At 37.1% G+C, this 26,924-nt stretch overlaps 1 protein-coding gene across 1 annotated transcript in view; it reads left to right on the top strand.

Moving 5' to 3' along the window:
- The first annotated feature begins 174 nt into the window (after nt 1–174).
- The window catches only part of mboat2b (membrane bound O-acyltransferase domain containing 2b), a 29,120-nt gene continuing 2,370 nt past the window's right edge, over nt 175–26,924 (top strand). The window contains exons 1-10 of the mRNA XM_052586164.1: nt 175–460; nt 16,887–17,032; nt 18,371–18,448; nt 21,178–21,273; nt 21,363–21,418; nt 24,543–24,597; nt 24,833–25,016; nt 25,232–25,424; nt 26,374–26,477; nt 26,562–26,626. Of these exons, the coding sequence (XP_052442124.1) occupies nt 377–460; nt 16,887–17,032; nt 18,371–18,448; nt 21,178–21,273; nt 21,363–21,418; nt 24,543–24,597; nt 24,833–25,016; nt 25,232–25,424; nt 26,374–26,477; nt 26,562–26,626 (1,061 nt within the window). The 5' untranslated portion in view covers nt 175–376. The remainder of the gene's footprint in view (nt 461–16,886; nt 17,033–18,370; nt 18,449–21,177; nt 21,274–21,362; nt 21,419–24,542; nt 24,598–24,832; nt 25,017–25,231; nt 25,425–26,373; nt 26,478–26,561; nt 26,627–26,924) is intronic.

Here is a 26,924-nt window from a genome sequence, read left to right as displayed (position 1 = left end):
AAAACGAAAAGGAAGTTAATTTAAAGGAAGTTTTCGAAAGTTTCGTGGAAATGAGTCGGGCTTCCCATCAAAGTGAAGTCTGGCACCCTTACCAACGTCTGCCTTTCAGCCAATCAGATCGAGCGAACGCCAAGTTGCGTAATTAATATTCATGAGTCAAGCCTTCACTGTAGTAGGATTTGTAAATGCGTATGGCGGACTGTAGGGTGTTGTACTGCCGTTTGTTACCAGCAGTGGACAGCAACAAGCAGCAACAGTCTCTCCAGAGATACGCTCTTGTGCCAGAGGTGGATGTGGATGTATGTGGGATTGAATCAGGGCGAACTGGGCTGCCACTGTCATAGAGAACAGCACAGAACTAGTACAATAGCGAAACATGGCTACTGAGACGATATCAGCCTGCACCGGATCCAACTTACTACAGCCAATAAGCGAGATAACCAACCTTCCGTTAGATCAGGTACATTTCTATTATTTGTATTTTGTGAAGTAAGTAACGTACATGAGGAACAAAAACCCTCATCACAGCTTTCATTGGCATCCAGGTCCTTCTACAAATCCTTTACAGGCTGTGCACCAAAACATTTGGTAAGGACGATGAAAACGTTGCATTTTTAATGTTTCCTCCCGAAAATCCATGACGTCTTCCCGGGCAATCGCATATTTCCGTCGGATAGAGTTGATGGTGTGCTCGAGAAATGTGTCATTTGCGTGATGAGATGGATGGTGGACTGCTCGAGGATTTACAAAGGTGGACATTAGCGAATTTAATTCATGTACAACCTAGATTAATGTAGGCATAGCTCATACAATACAGGGGAGGGAAAAAAAACACTAGACAGTGTCGGGCACTTTTTGGAATCGTCACGATGTCGTGCTACCCAAGAGAGTATTTTTAAAGGTGTTTTTTCTTTTTTTTTTGTGGTTATCATTTATGTTTGCTTAAAGGTAACACACATATATTGCACAGGAAAATGTTTACATATTAAGTAAGCCTAGTAAGCTGTCTATGTAGATAGCATTTTCAGGGAATGACCATGAAATGCTGCCTAGATAGGCAGCTCACTAGATTTGGAGACACAGCTCTGTGTGTACCACAGAGAATGGCAGCCTGGGTAATTGCCTTGTTTTCACTCTGTTTTCTCTAAAAGGCATTGACAAACTAAAACAAATTCAGTGAAATCACATTGCATGGTCAATGATATGGTGTCATATTCATCCGGGAAATATTAAAGGAATTTTAACAGGATGCTTTGAGTTTAAGACTTTCTCTGCATTGATATATATCATATCAAAACATATCTGGTGAACTAGTATTTATTATCATGATAGATGGGAAAAAAATCTATTATGCTTACATTGCAAGCATTTACTCCTCAAATGGCCATTTTTATAAGTCTACATTTATTAATTTGTAAATAGCTTTTACTTGTATTGTGTAGCTATATTTAAATGAGATACCAAATAAACCAACAACCAGGGCCTTAAGGTCAGGTGCAGAGAATTATGGGAGTGTGATTTTGTGGATTGTTTAGACACTGGTTTTATGAAACCATGAAACCAAACACCAAAATGGGCAAGAGTGATGATTTATTACATTTATGTATGTAAGCCTCTATATTGATTTAGTACTGAGAGGATTTAAGTAAATACATTTGAAGAGATGGAGCTGTCTGTGCACACATTTTCACTGCAAACAAAAGGCAAAAGTTTAGGGTCAGTGAGATTTTTAAATGTTTTTAAAGAAGTATCTTATGCACACGGAGGCTTATTTATTTGATTGAAAATACAGTTTGAAATAACTGTTTCTGTTTTACTATATGTTATATATATTTCTGTGAAGTCAAAGTTGATTTTTGGCAGCCGTTACTCTTCAGTGTCACATGTTCCTTAAATAATCATTCTAATATCCTGATTTGGTGCTCAAAAATATGAATTATTATCATCACTGCTGCAAACAATTTTTGTCTAAACCATGATTGCATTTTACTGAGTAAAAGGACCAATTTCTTGAAAAATTATCTAGACACCAACTATGGAATGGTAACATATGCTTCATATATAGACACTTTAGATGTAGGTTTCGTAGAAAAGTTACCTCTTCTAAGGTGTCCTGGTGATGGAGAATAACTCTAAAGTGAGAACAGAGTGTAATGTGAGCAGTACTCGGCTAGCAATGCTTGCCCTCTGCCAGACACTGGATTCCTGTTACACTTGGGCCTAAAAGAGAGAAAGTCTCTTAATGCCTTTTGTCTCTTGTGTAGTTTGTGGTTAGTTTGGATCAGACGATTTCCCTCGTTCCTTCTACAACAGGATGTCTTGTTCTTTTCTGTTTTGTACACATTACAGCCGCATTCATCAAATGACAGCCATTTTATCAGCGATGTTCTGAGATCATAGCAGGTCACCAGCTTCAGGGCTTTTGATTCACACCAAAAGCATGCCATTTCCCAGCCGTGCATGGTTGGGTCAAAAGGTCAAAGCCTAAAGCAAAAATCTCTTTGGTAGAAATTTGTGATCATTGGTTTCAGAACTGACATTTTATTATTATTATTATTAATATTATGATAAACCTGATTACTTGTATAAATTGTGGTGTGGGGGAGGGGGGCAGAACTGTCTGTTTGTTTGACCAGTGGCAGGGGAAGTGTTTGTGGAAACCTTTTTTTTTTTGTAATATGTAAAGTGTATTCTGGGGTTATGGTCATATCTGTATCGGCCGATATGTGATTCATTTTCTGTACCAGTTAGTTTTACCAAAAGTTGAGGCATCTATCGTATCTTTTGTTAACGGAAAACGCCACTGTTTTTCCATATTCCGCTATGTTCTTCCCTCAGTTTAAAGTGAAAACTCCCCCTCTCCTTCTTACTTCCGTCAATACAACCAACATGAGGAGTTTCCAGGAGTGATGATATTACTGCGTCGAGGTCGAAGTGCCGCGAAGTGCTCTTCCGCTTAGGAAATCGCCACTGTTTATTTTGTCACCATACTTACTCGTGTAACTACATATGTAACCGTCTTTAAATAGTGAAAACATGGAAATGTCTGATGGCCTCTAAATTCATCCCTGATTGGATCCTAAGGAATGAATGGTACTAAGCTAAACACTAGCAAAGTGGCGCCACATGTTACAGCGATTGAATGCATGCTCTGAGACGGGGGAGGTACCTATCAACTCGTCTAAGTTAATAAATAAAATAAAACTTTTGTTAATCAGCCAAACAAAATGATTTGTTTGGATTTATATCTAATGGCACCCAATACAATATTTTATTGTATATTATATAATATTAGATTATTATATTTTTAATTTGAACCAAAATAGTCTATAGTTTTCTATATTGCTGTGGAACAAACAATGGTCTTCTCAAAGTCGTAAAATAAAACTCAAGAAACGGAGTTCAATATGACAGCCACCGAGTCTTTGTCTGTCCGGGCACCCATATTTATAATTTTTTTTTTTTTTTTACCATAATTGCAATTTCCATTTTTTTATTGGCTGTGCCTGTCCAATTTGCCACAATTTATTTCTAACCCACCGTTTGCATGCTTTAATGGTGGAACTTGGCCTTATCAACCATTTTATGAAAACTTTCATTTTGCCGCCTCCTATTGTTGGCGGGTGATCCCAGGAGGCATTCATCAAATCTGTCAACTTCTGGAAATCCATACTTCAGTTCACAGGTGCAGTTCAATGGAAAACTACCAGTACTGTCCAATGGGAGGGCCTTTATACATCCAATCCTCTTAAGACATTCAGTATTTGAGAATAATTCAGCATATTTATCAATATATTGATTACTTTCATAGTCATGCATAATATTTTAAGATAGTACCGTATTGAGTAAATAACATAATATATAATAGAATAACACAATAATATCTAGCATGATTATCAGCCATAACATCAAAATAATTATTGGTATCAGCCAAAATTTCCATATAGGTGCATCCATGGTGCATTTAGTGATCAGTCAATTATAGCATTTCAAACTATTAATTTTAGTGTAATTTTAAATTGTATCATTTGTTTTTAGCAAAAATATTGAATATAAATTATGTACAGTATATGCCATTTATTGATTTATCTTCCATGACATTAAAATAATTATTGGTATCAGCCAACATTTCCGTATTACTGCATCCCTGGTTTATTCAGCAATCAATTCATTTATAGCATTTAAAACTAATTTTTGTTATTATTTTTTTTTTTTTACCAAGATGACATATAATTTTGCTTCTGTCTACCATTCTTGATTATCTGCCATGACATTAAAATGATTGTTGGTATTGGCCAGAATTTCCATATCTGTGCATCCCTGGTGTATTCAGTGCTCAGTGAACACGGATGGATTGCTGAGACCTTTAGTGAATCAAGAAGTGGCGTGTTAACATTTTATGCTCTGCTTAACCATTTGACTGTGGGAGGTGTTGGTTTCTTGGGCTGAATGAACAGTGGAAGGTGGTTTTCTTATCTAACAATGCCACGATAACTGAACTTTGCTTAACAAAGACCCCATGCCTCATTAATGCAAATAACACCCGTGTGTATTGTTGTGCAGGCCTCCAAATTCATTAGTCAGCTCTTGTGTACCTAATCTGTGGAGCCTTTGCCGGTTTGATTGAGTTTAAGGCTTACACTAATAAATCATGTGAAGTGCTGATCAGAGAGAATTTGCTATCTACATTTGCATCTACGTATATGGCAACTAACAACTTAGTTAGTTCACCCAAAAATGAAAATTAGCCCAAAGATTACTCACCCACTCATAAGTCATCCTATGTGTATATGACTTTCTTCTTTCAGACGAATCCAGTCGGAGTTATTTTTAAAATGGTCTTTGATCTTTCAAGCTGTTTAATGTCATTCAGCAGGTGTTGCATTGCTTCAGTCCAAAAGAAGTTAAATAAAAACTGCCCATCCGTAAAAGATGTGTCTCACATGACTCCGGGGGTGAACAAAGGCCTCCTGTAGTGAATCGATGGGTTTTTGTAAGAAAAGTATCCATATTCAAAATGTAAAAATCAGTAGACTGCGCCAACAGTTGTACACGCAAGCAACTCAGGGTGAATGATGTATGAGGGTGTTGGGTGTTATATTTACATGTAGTTGAGGAAACAATAATTCACACTCTAAAAATAATCTCAAACTCATTCTGGATGTGTAGGTTATTCAGTGAGTCATCATATATTTCTTAGTTTTTTTTATTTTTATAATTGAAGTCTTTATTTATTTGTAACATTTTTAACAAAACAAAACCCCCCCACAAAAAAAAAAGAAAAAAAAAAAAGGGACAGACAGCTTCCAAACAATTTTAATTCACAATTGCATTTTGGGGCCCTTTATCAATAACCACTACAGACAGACTCACACACAAAAAAAAAAAAAAAAAACAAATACAGTAAAATCAAATTCTAATTGCCTATTCATGTAACACCACAAAAATAAAGAATTAACAAAAGAGAAGCATTTCTTTGGTTCTTAAATTGGCATCATGCTCTCTTAATTTGGAATTTGCTTGATCATTCTTCTTTGAGTAATGTGGAGCAGTGGGCTCTTTGAGTCTCTCAGAAGATGCAGATTAATTTAGCAGGTCTCCAGGGGATATGAATCCTTGCGTGAAAGTGTTTTAGAGACTGCGGTTTACTCTGTAACTCAGCATATTCACTCGTGTGCTGTAGGAAAAACAAATACTCAAGTTGCCACATTGCTGTTTTGCGGATTACATAACAAACAAGGCCTATCCAAGAATTATGTGTGCAGCCAAAGGTTGACCTTTTAAATCTTTTAAATATAAGAGACATTTAAAAACACGAGTGATTATTCTAAAGGTCTTTTTTGTGAAATGCTACATATTTAAAAAATAATAATAATCTGGCATTTACATGTGATGCATTCTTGTCTTCATAAACAGCAGATGGAACACAGCAGAAGGGAACACCTGTTTTTAAAAGTGGAATAATACATTTTAATAGCTATTAAATAGTTATCTGTTATGATTCACTATTACTTGTTTTTAAATAATTCATCCATATCAGTTGATATTGATTATTAAATTTTTTTTGCATTTAGATTATCTTTGCCTTTATTTCATAATGGTATATTTAAAGTTATTTTTGATAACATTTATTATGTGCATTTTATTTAATCTGTTATCACTTATTAGCATAACATCAATATACTCGTTTTCATATTGTGCATCCCTAATGCACAAAGACCCCGAAAATGACTCCTAATTGTTTTATCTTTTAGTCCTTTAAGATTTTTGCAATTGATAAGAAATGACATTTTATCTCAAAGTATTTTGTGAAATGTTGTTGCATGAAATTACTTTCTTTGAAAGTTTTTTGTGGCCAATCCTGTGGCATGAAGAGCTCTGTAGAATCCATCTAAATGTAATAATAAGATCATTGGATCTATAACTGATGCTAAGTGCAAGCAAGGATAACTGATATCCATTCCACTCCAACTCCAGTCCATTTCTAAGACAAATGAACCAACTTTTGCCTTTGAATACCAAAGACAAAAACTCATTCATTCTTAATATCCATCACACATTGCTTTTGAAGCTCTCATTGGAGTGGTCCATCTCCTCCAGATTTGACTGTAGTATCAAGGGCTTAGTTTGTTTGTAATTCCAATGCCATAGCCAAGGTCAGGCATTTGGCTAGGAAGATGAATGGCTTAAGTGTTGTAGAGCTCACCCTATAATAAATGCTTCTTGCCTAAATGTTATGATGGATCCTCATGGCTATGAAGCAGGATTGATAAAAAGGTCTGATTTCAGATGTTTGATCTGTGACTGGGCACTGGAAGGAAAATGGGAGTATGAAATTACATTTGAAACCACAGTGAAAGAAAAATGCAGGTGCTCTGTTATTAGATTTAGAAGTATTAATGTTGTCTTAATAATCTCTTGCATAAGCACATTTTGAGACAAGAGTGAGTAATCAAAATTATTTGTCAACCAATAGAATGCCAGTGCCATTATTATCGGCCAATATTTGCCATTTTTAATTGTCACACTTGGCACATAAATTTTTCAATAATTGTCGGAAATGTGACTTCTATTTTGACAGGACCGCCTGAGTTTAGACACCAAGTGTAGTTAGTTTCGGTTTTTTTGTCTGTGTGTAACAGAACGTCACATTAATGTTATTTCCACCGCATACATGAAATTACTTGGAATATGATTCTTAGTGTGGATAGACTTAACATTACTTAGTGTGCAACTGGTAACAAAGTTTACTTAGTTTTTCCTCACTTCCTTATGGAAAAAACAATGATTTAAAGAATAAAGCAAGAAGTTGCTACCTGTTTTTTACGTATTTATTTTTCGCAAGCTCAAATTTTTTGTGTTTAATGGATTCCTTTTGAATTACTTCCCTCTTATTATTTTAGTAAATATTATGTAAAAAAAATATTTATTTAATTTCATGATTGCTATGCATGTGGTATTTACTAACTAGTGCTCTATCATGTGATCTTCTATTGGCTTTATCATCTTCAGCCATCCAAAAATCAATGTCGGTCGACCTAAAAAGATATGTTTAGAAACCAATAATAAACCAATTAATAAATGTATTTATTTATTTAATTTTAAGGGAATTTTTGTTTACTTTTGTAATTTAAAATTTTGGGTTGCTTACTGATGTTGAAAATCTGGGTCTTGAAGTTAAACCAGATGAATGTGATCAACACAGTACTGAGAGGGAAAATATTCCTGCTCTATATCACTTTATATCCCATGCAGAATAAAAATGTTATTTGGTTTCAGTTGCATCTCACTGCAAGAAATATGAAAAAGGTTTCTTTGCTTTGATCTCCATAGAAGTGCTCGGAGTGGAGAGCAAATCAATCAGGCCAAGCATGTGTCCAGTGACAACTCAAAAGACTGATGACTGCAGCGGGCAGCTTTCATTCTGCACCTCAGTGTCCTCTTTTATTTTCAGGAGGACCGTGTCTAGGCAACAGGCTTCTCAAGGATTGCCACAAAAAGCTGATGCACTTCAAGCTAAAATGTGTCATCTTTGCGCCTCTAGCGATACCAAAGGGAACTGCAAAAATAGTGATGGTTCTTTAACAGGTTTCCCAAATACTTTCCCTTTTGATTGGTTGGCCAATCAGATTGTCTATTCTAAACTAAATTGCTATAATTGAAGCAATAATTCTTCATTATTATAATAATTATAATTATTTTTGCTCAGCATACAGGCAATTTAACATATAGAACACCATAAATATGCCATAGTATGCAAAGCTCAGCTGAATGTAGCAGTTTTTACTGAACAATATGAAATGTGAAAGTTTGTAAATGTAGTGCTTTTAAATGTATGTGGATCCCACATATACAGCTTTTATGTTCACTCTAACGAATGCAGAAATTTTATTTGTTGTTTGTTGTTTTGCACATTAACATTTGTTGTGCTTTATTTTGCTGACAGATATTGTTTGGATTTTTGTATTCGTGAGTCAGCTTGAAATTAATATTGACCCTATAGTTAAAAACTTCAAAAGGACATCACTCAAGACTTTTTGTGGTATTTGTCAGTGCACATTTTCCCCAGTTTTTCTCTTTTGTCAAGAAAACTCTCCCTCTGAAACTTTAAACTTTTGTTAAAATGGCCAAGTACTTTTGAAATCCCCTGTTCTTTTATTCATTCTCTGTCCCGTCTCAAGTTCATTTGTTCTGACAATTGGCACATTTAGCATCTCAGCGGTGACATTCACCACCTGATGAAGTGTAGAGGCCTTTCGCTTTCCCTGCATCAGCTGACTTTGATGAATCTCCAGGATATTTGTAGCCAAACCCAAGCACGGTCCTCTGCCTCTGAGTCACACATACAGAAAGAAATCAGATTCATCTGCTGCTTATCAGAATTTGTAGGTTTGGCAGATTCTCGGATGTAGTTAGATATCTCCAACAGGGTGCAGACAGCTTTAGCCTGTGCTCTGAGGTGATGGACCCCTGCTCAGGTTCCTCTGCAGTGACACTGGAGATCAGGCACCAGGTAACCTGGACATGAAGGAGACTAGGAATGTAATGAGACACATTAAGGATCATTAATTAAAGAAGATAGAGAGAGAGAGAGAGAGAGAGAGAGACAGAATAAAGGAGAGGTCCAACTTTTCTGGCTAGCTTGCTTCATAGGAACAGTAACACGTCAGCATGGAGCAGTGCAGACGTGCTGAGTTATTGATGAAGGTGAGCAGGTTCAAGGCTGTTATTTGAGTTCCTCATGTCAATCGGTATTGGATAATATGCTTTAGGCATCCGCCGTACTTTGACAATACGTCATGGGACATGGGACCGTTAGTGACACTCACGCGGTGTTTGCATACTTTATCACTGATGAAGTGAATTAAATGCAATATTTGTCGTATACACAGCCGTTTCAGAAACATTTTCATTAGAAACATAAACACTATTTATATAATACAGTGCCAACTTTTCAATAATAAAGTTCAAAATAATCATATATGCTATTTAAATACTAATAAAGTGCGGGTATATATGCTTTTATAAGTGTTGTATGATACACGTGACTCAATACAACATTGCGACTACAATACAAAAATGTTTTTACCATTCTAAAGACACGGATTTGTTGTCATTATTGGAACTGAAAAGGTTTGTCTAACCCGAAACACACGTGATCATTGTCATGCGGTGGATCTGGCCAATCGTGAAGCAGCTGTGTGGTCATCAGTGCTCCTGCAGTCGCTCTAGAGAAACTGCGGCAGCTGAGTCAGCCGGCTGCTCTCGAAACACTAGCGGTACTTTGATATCACACTTTATAGTCATGTGGCATCTGCGCTGTCTCAAGTCAGACAAAATTTTTAACTGGCATGCACTGCTTCAAGTCAGATTGCGATCGGGTTGCGCAGTGCTGCGTGAAGTCGAACGCACCCATTGACTCTCTCTTTGAATCATTGGTTCACATGGTTCGTTCAAAACTTAGATTCAAGCTAAATACAGCTGTGTTGCTTGTAGACACACAACATTTCTGCTTAGGGTTTATAGGTGATATTTTAGTTATAAAAAATTTAACAAAAACACAGATTATTGTGTTTAAAATATAGCACAATAATAATTTTTTTTTACTGAACTGTTGTATAAAATGAGATTTGCACTCGTGTTCTTAGCACTCGAACTTCGCAAAAACAGCTATTGGTGTAAAACTGATATTGCTCTCTCTACTGGTGTGATATCATATGATATAAATATGAGACAAAAACTCATACAGGGGCATTTATTTAGATTTTTTTCCCAATGTCTTGAATTTTTGGGCATAATTGAGTTGTATCCCTGCATCATATTTGTCTATAGTCAGCTGTATGAAATGTAAGATGACGTACAGGTCTGGGAGTGGGGCCAGTGCGTTAACTGCGCTCAAATATTTGAATCGTGTTATATTTCATAATTAATTAATTAACTTAACACGTTAAACTGACAGCCCTTACACACACACACACACACACACACACACACAATTTCTTCTTCTTATGCAAAATCAAAAAGGAGTTTTCTTAAATTCCCTTATGTTATAGCACAGAAAATTACTACTTAGCTTATATAATTTTATTAAATCACCCAAATTTAGGTTTAATAGTTTCACTAGAAGTCCTTCTTATCAAGACCTTTTTGAAAAATGATAAAGCAGTAAATACACAGAAATGGGCTCATTTTGTTGTGTCAGAATGTCAAAAGTTTACCAGCATCTGCATTGCTAAACAAGAACATTATTTTGTGTATTTGGTTTAATGAAATGTGTTTATGCGGTTTAAGGTTTAAATTTTTCACATGCTGTACATTATTGTTTCTCCTCTATGCCCTGCCTTTCTTTCTTAGATATTTACAAAGCTCATCGTTCTGAAAAGCGAGGTGTGCGCTGATTGGCCAGCTATCCAGTGTAATGTAATTGGCCGAATGCCTAAAGCTTTGATGGAGATGTTACCCCCTTTACCATATTGTGATGCCATGGCCTGGTGCGACGAGAAAAAAAAAACAGCAATACATTGCGCCGCGTAAACATAAAACCATGTTTACAGTTGTGATCAGAGAAATGAAAATATTTTCGCTTTCGCAATAAAACCGTGTCTCCACAACATGGCGGCAGTGGCATGCAACAATACTACAGCAAGAATCAAAGTAACGCCTTCTTTCTTTGCGTGAACATTTGGGTGGTTTTATGCAAGTCTTCCCACACAGTGATGTAGATATGTGGGGTCAGACTCGTGGTTAAACGAGGTGTTTTAGGAGGGCGTGGATGAGTCTTTTAACTTTCATAAAGAATATATCTTTGGGTTTGAGACTTTAGTCTTTGCAAACTTTAGGCATATTATTTATTCACGAACAGCTTGTAACACTCCAAAGAGAAAGGAAAACTTGAAATCGCATCAAATGACCCCTTTAAGGCAGAGCTTGTGAATGAGCCTTTTTAACGTTCTTCTGTAAAAATGTTTGCTCAAGCTCCTCTTTCCTCTCCTCTCTCCTTGACTTCCCTTAACATTGAGCACTTATGAGAGCATGCTTTATAATCTGTATTGATATATTGAGTTGGTATTATCTTTCATGGCACCTTTTCTCTGAATCTCTGAAAGTCTGAATCTAAGCAGTATGTGCTCTCTGTTTACTGGGGACTGAGAATCAGAAAGCAGTCTGCCACTGCAAAGTAAAATTAATTTGCTCTTTCTTTTGCAGACACAAATGGCCCTTTTCCACTGAATGGAATGGCATAGTACGCTTCGGTTTGGTACTAAACTGCAGTGCAAGCGCAAACCAAGTCGAGCCATGCCGTGCAGTACTGAACCTTACCGACTCGTACCACACAGCGGAAAAGCACTATAACTAGTTTATTCATTTGTAGAGCTGAAACAACGAATCGATTTAATCGATTAAAATCGATTATTAAAATAGTTGTCAACTAATTTAGTAATCGATTCGTCGCTAAATAAATTTGATTTGCCATAAGCGGCTCATTTCGTGCATATTTCAAATCTGCGGTGACCAAAGTGTGGCAGTAATGAGCCACCGGAGGTTTTACTCAGCCAGTACAGCAGGTGAAGTAGCGAATAGCCAATAGCTGGCCTCGTTTTATGTCACGTGCTTCCCGAACAGCGTCTCTGCAGCATTCAGCGGGAAGTGGGAGTACTTTACTTTGAGCCTTCAAAATGAAGAGTAACCTGTAAACTCTGCACTACTGAACTGTTTAAGGGGCCGTCACATATCGTGCCTTTTGCGTGCTCAAGTTCGTTATTTCCTATGTAGGCGCGCAGTATGCACTCTCATAATGGAAGCGACGCGGTCGCGACACGCACGCGGTGCGATGCGCCCGTTTTTCCAGGCGCGTCCACACCGCATCCATTTATCCTTTGCTGAAATTTCCGGGTGTTCATGGAGAGGGCACGTCATGGAGAGAGCACGTCATGGTTGCTTAGCAAAGGCAGACGCCTCAGGGGCGCTTCTGCCCGAGCGCTTTGGAAAGAAGGAGAAAGCGGCGCGACTAGCGTTTTCCACGCGTTTTTAGGTGCGATATGTGAACGGCCCCTACGAATTTTATTTGTGCAGATTCTCCAGTACAAGGTTGTTTGCAAATGTTTAGTCGTAAAAGCTGATAACATTGCTTTTAACAGTTAACATTTAAAGCTTTACAAACATGTTATGTTATCAGTTTGTCGTTTACCAGTTCATAATTTAGACTTGCAGCCTAATTATGACTGAATGAGAGAGGTAAATGTTTGAGTATATTTAAAATGCACTTCTTTTTTAAGTATTCACTGCTCTTATTCACACAGCAGGTTTTTTGTGTGTGTCCCAATTTTTTTTTTCTGGACAACCTTCTGATGGATTTTACTTTAAATTGTGAGTTCCATTCAGGTTTCATACCATTGGCACTTTTTTTTCGAAGGATTGTTTACAATTTCACAGCATAAGCTATAAAGCTTTTTCCCAGTAAATAATAAAATACAATGCACTGCAATTTTATTCTGTTTCATCCTTATACTTCGTGAAAATATGTTCTCAAAGATTCCTTAAGCTTTGTTTGGGATGTTAAACTACTTTAGGAGCTCTAAGGACTGCCATGGTGAAAACAATAGAAAGAAATCTCCTTGTGAATTTTGCTAGAGTATGGGTCAGTGTTTTGATTGCAGAAGAGTTCGACAAAGGATTACTAACATAATAAAACAACTCCAGGTATATTTTTGATGAGGATATGACAATGCAAAATGGTTAAAATCTCTTAAAAATCTATGCTGAATGATAAAGACCCTTTATTAATAATTTACTTGGGGAAAAAATGGAAAAAACTAAAATATAAGTACATAAACCGATTAATCGATTAATCGTAAAAATAATCGACAGATTAATCGATTATCAAAATAATCGTTAGTTGCAGCCCTATTCATTTGTAGTATGATTTGTTTTTATCACAATTAGGTTGGAACAGTTCCAGAAATTTTACAGAAATCCCTGGAATATTCCAAATAAATCCTGGGAAGTTTCCAAAATTTCTGGAATATTTCCAAAATTTACTGGAAACTTTCCACCTTTTTGCATCCCTAATCACAATGCTGCTAAAATGCTTTTTTGTGACTTGTGGCTTTGTTCTGAAATGTTTGACACTGTGGCTATAGCTCAAGGATTTTATGTTGCTGGGTTGGACCACCATGAACGTGGTGCTGGTGTCAAATATTTATACTTCATTTAATTTTGTGGCGATATTACAAGGCCATTTCTTTATTTATGGCACATTTATGACTGTTTTTGACCTTTTAACTGTGTGATTTCCTATAACTTATTATTAACTAACTGGCTTATTTAGTGTATTGTATTTGCTTGCTGCAAGTGTGACAGATGGACAGATAAAACTGAGTGAGAGAGCAACAGGAAGTCTGCAAAGAAAGTTATAGTAGCTGGCAAAGAAGCCCGTCAAAACCGACTGATAATCCTTCATCTGTCAAGGATTATTTTATGTTGTGTCTGAGACGTTATGTAAGCCTTCATAATTATAACTAACTCAATTTCTAACCAGCATTATTCAGTCTCCACATCAAACAGTGTGCTTGGCATTCATGAGCAGTTATCCATAATGGACAGTTTTTTGCTGTCAGTTTCAAGTGTTTCAAGACTTGATAGTAGTAAACCTAATTTAAATGGGCACAATTTCAGTTAAGAATTTTTTTTACATCCATGCTCAGGTAATCTCAAAGATAAATGGCTCTCTTGTACTATTACCGTGCTGTCATCTGTTATTTTGCATGATTTTTTATTTATATTGATTACTTGGAGCTTGAGATGTCTGAGTTTAAAATACAGCATTGCTAGTGCTACATACATAGAAGTTAAAGCATGCAGCTAAGAAACTCCCATAAACCTCTGGTCTGCAGATCACGCTTGACTGATGTACTGGATATTGCAAAAACAAGTGGTGTCTTTGTTGTGGTGGATTTATTAAGTGCTATACAGGCGTTGAACGCAGATGTGGTTGAGGAGGACAAAAATAGATTTTATTGTGTGGTGTGTGAATTCTGTCTTTGTTTGTAGTTAACAAAAAAACTAAACTAAACTTAATACAAATCTTGAAGTATCTAAAATTGAGTTTAGTATTGGGTTTTATGTTTAAATATTTTAATATTTAAAGGGGGGGTGAAATGCTATTTCATGCATACTGAGTTTTTTACACTGTTAAAGAGTTGGATTCCCATGCTAAACATGGACAAAGTTTCAAAAATTAAGTTGTACGTTTGAAGGAGTATTTCTGTTCCAAAAATACTCCTTCCGGTTTGTCACAAGTTTCGGAAAGTTTTTTTCGAGTATTGCTCTGTGTGACGTTCGATGGAGCGGAATTTCCTTATATGGGTCCTGAAGGCACGTTTGCCGGAAGAGCGCGCGCTCCCGTATGGCAGAGCAGAGAGAGGCTGTGCACAGACAATCACTGATCAGAGCGAGAGCATCGCGAAATGACACAAAAGGAGTGTGTTTTTGGTTGCCAGGGCAAGACAACCCTGCACAGATTACCAAAAAAAAAAAAAACAGCATTAAGGGACCAGTGGATGGAGTTTATTTTTACAGAGCATCAACGGAGTTGTGCAAGTGTTTGTGTTTGTTTCCTGCATTTCTAAAATGCTTGTTTTACAAACAAAGCCCAGTTTGACGACGGATTTGCGTATCGTTTATTTCTTAAGGATGATGCAATCCCAACGAAAAAGGGTCACGATTGTGTGTTGGAACCACAGGCGGTGAGTAAAACTGCTTAAAATATCTCTGCCTCCTTGTTAGCGCGTCCGCCTCCCATCGGAGACCTGGGTTCGAGCCCCGCTCGGAGCGAGTCCTTGCTGCTGCTGCTTTCGTTCAGTTTCAGCCTTCACAGCTGTCACAGCTTCCAAACACTCTCAACGCAACTCGCGCTCGTGATTCTTTAGCTCCGCCCACACGTCACGCCTCCAGGCGCTCGTGTTTTTCCGGGAAAAATCGGTACAGACTATCTTTCTCTTAGGAATATAATCAAAACTAAATACTTTTTGGAGTTATGAAGGATGCAGTACTACTCTATAGGTACTCAAGATTAACATGATATTGAGTGAAAACGAGCATTTCACCCCCCCTTTAATAATATTATTATAATGTTTTGAATGTAATGTTTTAAAGGCAATATTTTTAGTGACTGGAAATATGTATAAAGCATAGGAATAAAGCTCTTTACAGATGTAAAAATGTTTGAGTTTGTTGAAGATATATATCTGTCTTCAGATGATTTGAAGTAGAAACTTCACAGCTGTTTCCACTCAAGAAACAACTCCCAGTCTCACGCTGTGGATGTCTTTGGCTTTCATGAGAAGCATGTCAGTGTAAAACGCAAGGCATTGTCTTTTAAGTAGGTCACAAGGCTTGCAGGGCCCTGAAATACTGCAGGAACCTCACTGAGTCCTGCCAACCTTCTGACGTTCTCCTGGAACAATGTTGAATCGTTGTTCTCTCACCCTGTTAGTTGTGGTGTTTATTTTTTCTTCTAAATTCCATTGTCTTTAAATAATAATCTTCACACCTGGGGCGAGTGACATGTTTCCAGTGTCAAATGCTTTAGTTTTCCTATGCACGCTGAATATCAGAATATATTAAATGTACAGATATGTGTAGCAGTATTTGGGCCAATGGGGCTTCAGTGTGGGCGGGGCTACCAAATGCAAACCAAATGACAACAGAATAATGCTTGATGCTTTTCACTTTATTGTGTTGTGCTTGGGATGGGCATTTTATGAAATTTAATAGTTGATTTCTGCAAGACATAAAAATTTGTAACTAATTACTTTAAAATTATAAGGCATAGTTCACCCAAAAATGGAAACTTACTGAAAATGTACTCCCTCTGTGTACATGTAGATGAGTTTGTTTCTTCACCAGGTATCGTGGAATTGGAGAAATTTTGCATTATATCACTTACTGACCAATGGATCCTCTGCATTGAATGGGTGCCGTCAGAATAAGAGTTGATAAAAACATCAAAACAGTCCACACGGCTCCAGTCCATAAATTAACATCTTGTGAAGTGAAAAGCTGCAAACAAAGACACTTACTGACCAATGGATCCTCTGCAGTGAATGGGTGCCGTCAGAATAAGAGTTGATAAAAACATCAAAACCGTCCACACGGCTCCGGTCCATAAATTAACTTCTTGTGAAGTGAAAAGCTGCATGTTTACAGTGTTTTTACAATGTAAAATGCATTTAAATAAATACATGTTCATTAAAATAGCTCTTCCTCAGAAGTGATAAACGTATCTGAAAAGTTATACATCTCATTTAAGTATCAGCCTTTTGGCCGTTATGGCATAAGTTCAGTTGATGATCAGTTGTGTTTTTTGTTGGTTTCTTTGTTTTTAGGTGAACTTTGTAGTATGTCAGCTCTGTGCCCTGCTCACGGCCGTGTGGTTCAGGCTCTATCTGCACCCCAGCAAAACCAGTCCTTTTGTGCGGCATGTGGTGGCCACACTGCTGGGCATCTACTTTGCCCTCTTCTGCTTTGGCTGGTGAGTATGTGCCTGCTGTCCATACTGACACATCCCTCTCTGTGTGTCCGCATTGAAACTGAAACCAGTTTTTGCTTGTACTCCCTGCTGCTGGACTGCAGGATTTGTGCTGGTCTGACAATCCAGAAAGATACAACAGACGCCAATCAATAGAAAATGTAGCAGTGTGTGAAACGAGCGAGATTTGATACGGAATAAACAAACGGTTTGTAGGACAATAAAAAGAGCTGAAGCTGACGTTTGTTGTACACTGTCAGGTATCAAATGATGTGGTATGTTGCAGTTGTAAATACACCTGTTTTGACTCTCTCAGCTCCGTGCAACAGAAAGTCATCTGTGAGATGAGAGACAACATTACAACTTTTGATTCAAACTAAAACAGGATTTGAAAAACAGAAATGCGAGTTTTCATGGTTACAATTAATTTGTAGTGGTGGGTCCCATTTTTGGATTGAGACACTTTTTAAAAGAAGGTTTAAAGGTTATGCACACACAATGCTCTGGGTGTGTGTTCAGCGTTTGTGTGTGTGTGTGTGTGTTCACTACTGTGTATGTGCACTTGGAAGGCATAAATGCACAGCACAAAAAATTCCAAGTATGGGACACCATACTTGGCCATATTTCACTTCACTTATATAATGCTGCACGTTTTCCACCACAATATTGCATTTTCAGAAAATATTATTGGGCGATCCTAACATAATTTAAGAAACATTAGCGTCTGTGTTGTGACTGTCAGCTCACACAAGCTCGTATTGATGTGTCAGCGGAGACTAAAATCCGGAACTCATTAACATCTCATTTAATAAGACAAACAGATCAATATGCCAAACTCATGATAATAAAGGATAGATAAACGTCTGGCTGCTAATTAGTATCATCTTTTCAAACCATTATTAAATTCTTAAAGTGTGTCTTAAGTTTGGCTTCTATATAAGTTTCTTTTCTTTACATAAAGGGAGTTTTCATTTGTTGAGTCTGGGTAATAGGGATACAAATTCAGTTTTTCTACTTGAATGAGGACAAGATAAAATATCAAAAACTGCTATTAGCAGGTATTCGCGCTATCATCTAAAGGTATCTTGGTTCTTTAGCTTAGATTACACTAAAAACTGTTTTTATGCTGATCCAGATAATGTGCATTTACATCTGGCCTTCACCTCTATCAGAAAGACTATAGGCTGTTCTGCAAGGTGGAAATCTGTTCCTACAACTGCCATATTAACAGTTAGAGTCCTGCCTTTCATTTTTCAATGAGAAGTTATATACTGTAAGTATCATTTGAAAGCAAATATGTGCTGTATTAATAGAAACAACATTTTTCTCTTTCTTCTTCAGGTATGCTCTTCATTTCTTGCTCCAGAGTGGCATTACTTATGGAATAATGATTCTGACTGGAGTCGAGCACATGCACAAGTGAGTTCATAATTTCATAACTATAACAACATTGAAAAGTACTCAAAAGTGCTTTAAAGTTGTTGTTGCATTAAAGGCAACATTAAAGTGACTCCATTTACTACTGAAGAGCCCATGAAATAGCTGGACAAATGCAACATTTCTTGTGTCGACCCTACAAAAATGGCCTCAAAGCTAAATCTACTTTTTCACTAGGAAATACATAACAACAGAGGAGTAAATCTGGTTGTGAACACCATTACAGTACTTTAAATTCAGTTGAACCCAGACGTGAGTGAAAACTTTATGGCCCCCTTTTCATTCGTAAGGTGAACTGAGGCCCATGCTGATAGAAGCCGTCCCCTCTCTTACAGAGCATCTCTTCTGATGAAAGAGTTGAAAACTGACCCAGAGATAATTGTAATGAGAAAGAGATCATTATCTTCACCCGCTGGCCATCAGTCACTGTCCTCCTCACGGGTGTTATAAAATCTTCCATTATTTCTCCTCTGCTGTCTCCTGCCAGCTGCCAGAAACTTTTTACTAGATGGTAAATATAAAACTGCCTCAATGTCAGTCTTCTGCCAAATGGCCCTTTAGGGACATTTTGTTTCAAATGAGGTGATATTACTGTCTTAGGATGATTCAGGGGTAGTTGTTGGGGTAAACAATTCTTCCTCCTCCTTTTTCTGTCTTCTATTGGTGGGTTGAGTAGAAAGGCTATTGACGTTACTGGTTGTGTCAATTTGGGAAACATACTGTGGTTGAGACCATTCTATTTTTGGCATTCTGCTAAACACACTCACGTTGTTGAAAGGTAAGCACACACACACACACACACACACACACACCTCGTCTATCTTCATTCTCACACCTGCAGTATCTGGGGACCTGAGCTGAATGTGTCGAGTGTGTGTGTGTGTGTGTATAAGAAATAATGAGAATGACTGGGAGCTTCTGCTTTTTCTGTGAGATAAAGGATCTTGCATGGACTCATGACCTTCTGTTGTCATGTGAGGTGAACAGAACACAACAGAAGGTGTGTAAACTCTCAGTCAGTATGTTTGCATGCACAGCAAAAAAAAAAAAAAAAGTTTTTATGCACTGTGTTAGCATCTTGTCCACTATGCTTTTTTTCACCATCTTAGACATAACTCTGCGGAATATACAGTTAAGCTTATAGATACCTAGTTAACTTAATGCTAAATCTACCAAACAAAACCAGTAACCTGGCATAAAGCATGATCAGAGGGCACAGAAGAGTTTTGTGAAGGTTTATGATAGTGACAAGTAGACTTGTGCCGGTATTCGGTAATGCGATATATTACGGTAATGAATATGCACGATATTGTTATCGTGGGCACTTATAAACAACGCAAATAATTATATATTACTAATTATTCAGAATTTGAAATGCATTTTAAGAAAACTATTCCAATCAACTAGTCAAAATGCACAACACCGCTGCATGCTGCTTGAAAGATGAGTGTGTGCTCTGATGTAAACAGGCACATATAAGAAGCACATGGAGGAACACGTGAGAGACATGTTGAATGAAAGTACATTCACTCTCTGACAGTAGATGGCGCTAAACTCCAGAGAATGCAGTCCTTACCCTGGAAACCCCATATATAAACCAGCTGCACTACTTTCTAAAACATATTTAAATAATTTTAAATAGCCATTCAGATTTGTGTATTTGCTATGATGTTCATCTTACCTATTGGTCTTTATAGTTCTTTTGCACTTTAATCTGTGCAAAACATTTAACTTTATATATATTTCTGAATTGCTGATTTTTATTTAAATGTTCAGTATTATTTAACCTATTATACTTTATTATTATAGTTTGAGCACTTTTTAAAACTAAATTTCAATACCTTGATAATACCGTTAACCGTGATAAAAGCATGAGCAATTAATCGCAACAGGAAAATGACACCCTTACTTACAGTAAATGCATAGCATTCATATAGAGCATCATTCTAAACATATCTTTCTATTGGTAGCAAGTATTTTAGAGTTTGAAAATAGAATATTCTACACAAATTCATAATATGTCTGCATATGAGACTACAAAATATTGTATTCTTTAAAAAACTGCCCATTGAGTTTTATGATTTTAATAGTGCGCCTTAATTGGACAATCCAGTGGTCAAGAGAGCCATGTTAAATAAATACCATACAGACTGAGCAATCGCATTCAAGCTTTAACTCAGTCAGCAAAAATGAAACACCACTATGGCACTAGCAGTTTACAACTCTTTGTGTGTGTTTGATAATATATGTGCCTTTTTCTGTCTTCTACTTTTATTTTAATTTCCAGTCTTTTTTTGCATCATACAAGAATAGAGAGCAATAATGTCATTCATTAGCATAGAAAATAATGCGTTTCTAAACTTTTCACACACACACACACACACACACACACACACACACACACACACACACACACACAGAGTCAGCTGTTCAGTCTCTGCAGATAAAAAGCCCTCATCACCACTGAAAGTTCATTTCTAGAAACATCTTTGAGCTCTTTGTTTGCGTACTTTAAAAATGATGTTTGTGCTTGTTTCTGGGTTTTAATGGATCATAAAATTCTCTGTATGCCATCCTCCAGGCCCTCATGATATCAAAGCGCTTGTAAAACAACAATTTATTAGTAACATCTGAAGAAAAATGGTCATAAGTACATTAATGCATCAGAAATGGCTTGCAATCTAAAACCTGCTGTTTGGTTCACATTGCAGATACTGTTTGGTATTCGCTCTGGGTTATCTAAGCTTCTGCCAAATTACCCGGGTTTACGTCTTTGATTACGGAATGTACTCTGCAGATTTCACGGGGTAAGACTATGCCTTTCTGTGGGATGTTTCTGAGCTTCATTGTCCTTATTTCCTATAAAAATGTCTCTTTTTCCTTTTCTCTCTGACAGGCCGATGATGGTCATCACACAGAAGATAACCAGTGTGGCCTTTGAGATCCATGATGGTGAGTGACTGTGTGTGTGTTTGGTTAAAGTTGAGAATACACACAGGAATGATGCATCGGGATTCAGTTCTGGATGCTTTTCCAGGCGACTGCAGTTGTGATTGTCAAATGTGCTGCCAAAGGGCCTGAGAAACTAATTAAAGAAATGGAAGGCAGCAGGATGAAATGAAGGCAAATGAAAACAAACCTCCCTCCTTCTCTTCACCACTCGATTGTTCCACAGGGTGACAGATTACCCTTATGATGTGTGCTCCCCACACCGCACTTCTTAATATTACCGTTATCACAAATGCATTTCTTTGTCCTCTGCTGAGTTCAGCTGCTGGCCTGCAAACCTTTGTTATGGAGATTCTACTAAACAGAGTGGATTCCTTTAAGATTTACTCTGCTCACTGAATGTCTACTGGTAGATTAAGTCTGGATGATATAAAGATTTACAGGTTTAGTGTTTTTGTTCCTTTTTTTTTTTTTTTTTACGGTAACATTTTTTGTACAATTTTTGTTGCAAGTTTAACATTCATTTTAACAAAGCAGTGTTGCAGTTGCTGTCTAGTGGTAATTAAATTTAGACATCATGCCATTGTAGATATGTCCACGTGAGTGATGCAAAAATTCAAAGTCAGGGCTAGCAGAATTTGTTATAAATAGGTGTAGCAATAATATTGAATTTTTATATTATTATTATTATTAGTCTTTTTTTTTTTTAGTTTATATTACATAACATGATGCTTTTTTTCACTGATGTCGGGCATATTATTCATTTGTTATGAATAATTGTATCTTTTAGTCTTCATAGTCAAGCTAAATATAGAACATAATCAAATGAGATGAAGTCCCTTTCATTTGGAAAGTATTTAATTCAGTGGATTATTTAGAAATGGGCATTACCATGTGGTTAGATGAAGCAATTTTCATTGATTTCCAGTACAGATATTGTGATATATTCGGTTACTGTGATATAAAATTACTTGTTTAGTAACATAAATTGTATGTAAGCTTATAAAGTGGTTTCACTCGCCTGTTGTCCTGAATAACCTGTCATTGATATTCCCTATGGTCTGTAGGACACTAATAGGACAAAATCCCCCATAGAAGTCCTTGCTGACCCCGTCACTAGCTCTGGGACATGTTGATGCTTACTGTGGGTGAAGCTCTTGTCTCTGCACTGCTGCTGCTCACGGAGTTGGGCATAAACCGTAATGAAAACATTTTAAGTGGCTCTTCTTGTTATATGCACAAGGGTGGCAATAAAACAATGAAATTATTCAAGCCACTTACCCTGGGTCACCCTGCCTTGTCTTATCGTGCAGGAAGACAAACAACTGAGGAGGCTGAGGAGACTCATGAGTTGTCCACATGAACTCTGAGCCAAGTCAATTTACAGCACATTTCTTCCCTCTCTAATTACTTCTGTAAATCAGAGGGAGGCCAGGGAGTGTTAGACTAAACTCACAAGCTTAGAATTTGAGCACGTACAAGATATCCACTGTGCCCAAATCATGCAAACATTAGGATTTCCCAATAAATTGTATTTAAAGGAATAGTTCACCCAAAAACTTGCCAGTCTGCCATAATCATTGCATCATCCCAGGAAGTGTTAATTTCGTCAACAAAGATGAGGACGAAAACTTTGATGGCTAAAACTAATATGTGATGATAAAAATTATGACAAAACTTATGCCGGGTCTCCGTTAACAAAACAAAACAGGACTATAATTTTATTTGAGGACTACCAGACATTTAAAATACATAGGCTACTGTCTTGTCCTTCAAAATGTGCGTTCCTGTCATTGGATTGCAATCGTATAAGGGGTGTTCGCATATCTAGTCTCAGTATGGCAACCACAGTAGATGGATAAACTACCAAAATGCGAACTAGCGATCTGAAACAATGGCCTCAGAACCCAAAGGCATAGGAATTTTTTACTGTCCCATAGACTGCCAAGTAAGTTACATTGTCAAAGTCCAGAAAAGTTTGAAAGACGTCGTCAGAATAGTCCATCTGCCATCAGTGGTTCAACCGTAATATTATGAAGTGACGTGAATACTTTTTGTACAGATTTTGGAGATTATGAGCTGAACGCAGGCAGCGTATGCTCTTCTGAGTCAGCCGCGCAACATGGTTGCGCTGTTTTTTTTCCAAATCAGATCGTAAATATATGTCAAAAACGTATCTTTTGGCTGATGTGGAGAGAAACAGAGGAGAGTAATTGTTGAATAAAGTCGTTATTTTTGTTTTTTTCCTGTACAAAAAGTATTCTTGTCACTTCATAATATTACGGTTGAACCACTGGTGGCAGATGGACTATTCTGAAGGCCTATTGGTTAGAGAGTTTGACTCCTAACCCTAGGGTTGTGGATTTGAGTCTCAGGCTGGCAATACCATGACTGAGGTGCCCTTGAGCAAGGCATCGAACCCCCAACTGCTCCCCGGGTGCCGCAGCATAAATGGCTGCCCACTGCTCTGGGTGTGTGTTCACAGTGTGTGTGTGTTCACTGGGATAAATGCAGAGCACAAATTCTGAGTATGGGTCACCATACTTGGCTGTATGTCACTGTCACTTTTGTCATAATTTATTCAAGTTTTTCCAAATTCAATCCTTGATTCAAATTTCTCATAAACTTAATTGATTTGGTCCAAAGAGGGAGGAATTAATGACAATTTTTTTGTTTGAAAACTACACAAGTATCAGTAAAATAAAATAGTAAAATAGCTACCAAAATAATGGCTGGTAACTGCAGATTGACTGAAATAATGGCTAAAAGTAATGACTAAAAGTTGACAAAAATTCAATGACTTTTCGTCGACTAAAACTATAAAAAACTTAAATGACTAAATTGTGAGTCTGTTAAGTCTATTAAGCATTTTCATCTCAAGTTAAAGACTAAGACTATATCAAAAATGTCTGTCATAATTAACACTGATCCCAAACCCGGACAACTCGTTTCTTATGTGGAAAACAGGAGAAAAAAGGAGATATTTTGAATAATATACTGGTCCATCATTTCCATGCAGTTACCTTGAATGTGGGCTGAAGCTTTATCTACTATCTATATCCATTATCAGGAATGTTTATTATGGATTGATGGTGTTGGTATTGATATATTTTGTGTGTGTTTACAGGAATGGCAAGGAAAGAAGATCAACTAAACCAAGGTCAAAAACTGTTGGCCATAAGGTATGTAGACTAAAAAGACTGTTACTATTAAAATGTTGACAGTACGAAGACAAAATTAAATGAAGGAATGAAGTTTTTGATTGTGTGTGTGTGTGTAATTGTGGTCTTAAAAACTAGTTGCATTACCCTTTATATTTTAAACTGCAATCTCAAGTCTCTTTTCCATACGTGATGTTACATTTGTTCTAATGCAACTCTAAAATCAACTTTTCCTCTGTATTTGTGTTTTATTCAGACGAATGCCCAGTTTATTGGAGTACTTCAGTTATAATTGTAATTTCATGGGGATTTTGGCTGGTCCCACCTGCTCTTATAACGATTACATAGCCTTCATCGAGGGCACCCCCTATCGCCACCGAGACCTTGAGACCAAAGGAAAAGTCAATGGGAAGAGCAGACTGAACGACCCCTCACCAAATGTTTGTTTTAAGTTGTTTCACATTACACACCAATTCATGTCACAAGTAGCTTAAATGTTTACCCTTAAAAAGTTTGGGGAAAGACATTTATGCATTTGTTTGATCAAAAATACAGTAAAAACTGCTCTCGCAATGCATCCAAAATTGTTATTTTTTTTTTTCGAAGATGAACGCAGGTCGTTCATATCGGTTTGTGCATTTCTGTTTCTCAACAGACAGAGGTCATCCGGAAACTGGCCACTTGCTTGATCTCTCTGCTGGTCTTTCTCTCCGTCTGCAAAGTCTGTCCAGTGGAGCGTAACGTTGATGATGATTTTATTGCCACCACGCCCTTCTATGCTCAGGTGGTCTACCTGTATTTGTCCATGCTGACCACCCGGCCTAAATACTACTTTGTTTGGACTCTTGGTGCGTGGACTTCCTGCCTCTCCTTCTCTTCCCATCTGGCTAGATTTCTCTCTCCTTTTCCTGTTTTGATCTTTACTGAAAGATATTGGTTTGTTTCATCTTCTTTCTGTTTATGTTCCGTTGATGGATATCATGTTTTTCACAGGGGCATCATACACTTATTTTTCTGAGGGGGAATAAGACATGATCAATCTGAGAAAGAAAAAGACTTTACTAGCCTGATAAATGTATGAATGTGTGTATATTTATAAAATCTCAAGCTAGTCAAGATTTTTTGTAGATTGATCACGTTTTATTCCCCATGCCATTTTAAACAGGCATGACACTTCTTTTATTAGTCTGTTTTCCTATTTCCAAATCATCCTTTCTCTCCCCCTAATGTGTTATATATGTGTCTGTTGAACCATACTGGAAAGAATAATTCAATCAAGCACGAGCTGTAGTTTGTCTTTCACGTTCCATCATCATCGTTTATGCTGTACCTCGGGCATGATTAATTGCACATTAGGATGCATCATCCATCGTCTGTTGTGCAGACTGGTTGTGTGACACATTTGAATTAGGATCAACATCTTACACAACACAGCCTAGGTCCAAATGGCTTGTGTTTACTGCCCTCTTCAGATAAAAGATGGAACTAAAACTCATATTTGTCTGCAGATATTCAATTCATGTACCGTAGTAGGTTTTGTCATGGTCTAACAAGAAAATTCTACCAATGTTTATTGTATATTTTATTACAGGCTTCTTTGAAATATGAAACACTACATCAAGCATTTTCATAATTCATTGAATTCCTAATTTGGAAATTACATTCTCGCACCAATCAAACACTTTTACACCTATAAAGGTAGAAGCAAGCTGGTTGCTACAGGATGTATTGTGGGTTTCATAACATTTATTATTTCTGATGTGATTATCTTGACACTCTTGCTGTATTTCTAAATAGCTGATGCAATCAATAACGCAGCAGGATTTGGATTTAATGGCTACGACAGTAATGGTTTGCCTCGATGGGATCTCATTTCCAACCTCAGGATCATGAATATAGAGGTCAGTTCAGCCGCTGTTACGTTGGTTTTATTCCCCTCTGAGTGAATCAGAAGTGTTATAATCAGAAATCTCTCATATTTTCAGCTTGCCACCAGCTTTAAGGTATTCCTGGATAACTGGAACATTCAAACAGCACATTGGCTTAAAAGGTAAGAACAGGAAGAGCACATTTTGCTTTTGTACACTACCGTTCAAATGTTTGGGGCCTGGAAGATTTGTAATGCTTTAGAAAACAGTCTTTTGTATTTGCCAAGGCTACATTTATTTAATCAAAACTACTTTTTAAACAGTAACATTGGGAGATATCATTACCATTTAAAATAATGTTCAACTTTAACATGTTTAAAAATGTAATTTATTCCTGTGATGGCAAAGTCCAGTCTTCAGTGTCACACGATCCTTCAGTAATCATTCTAATAGTCTGATTTTCTTCTCAAGAAACATTTC

The sequence above is a fragment of the Carassius gibelio genome, chromosome B20, assembly GCF_023724105.1.
Source record: "Carassius gibelio isolate Cgi1373 ecotype wild population from Czech Republic chromosome B20, carGib1.2-hapl.c, whole genome shotgun sequence".
In the NCBI taxonomy this organism is placed as follows: Eukaryota; Metazoa; Chordata; class Actinopteri; order Cypriniformes; family Cyprinidae; genus Carassius; species Carassius gibelio.
The sequence above is the reverse complement of the archived record's forward strand: the minus strand, read 5'-3'. Positions and strand labels throughout refer to the sequence as shown.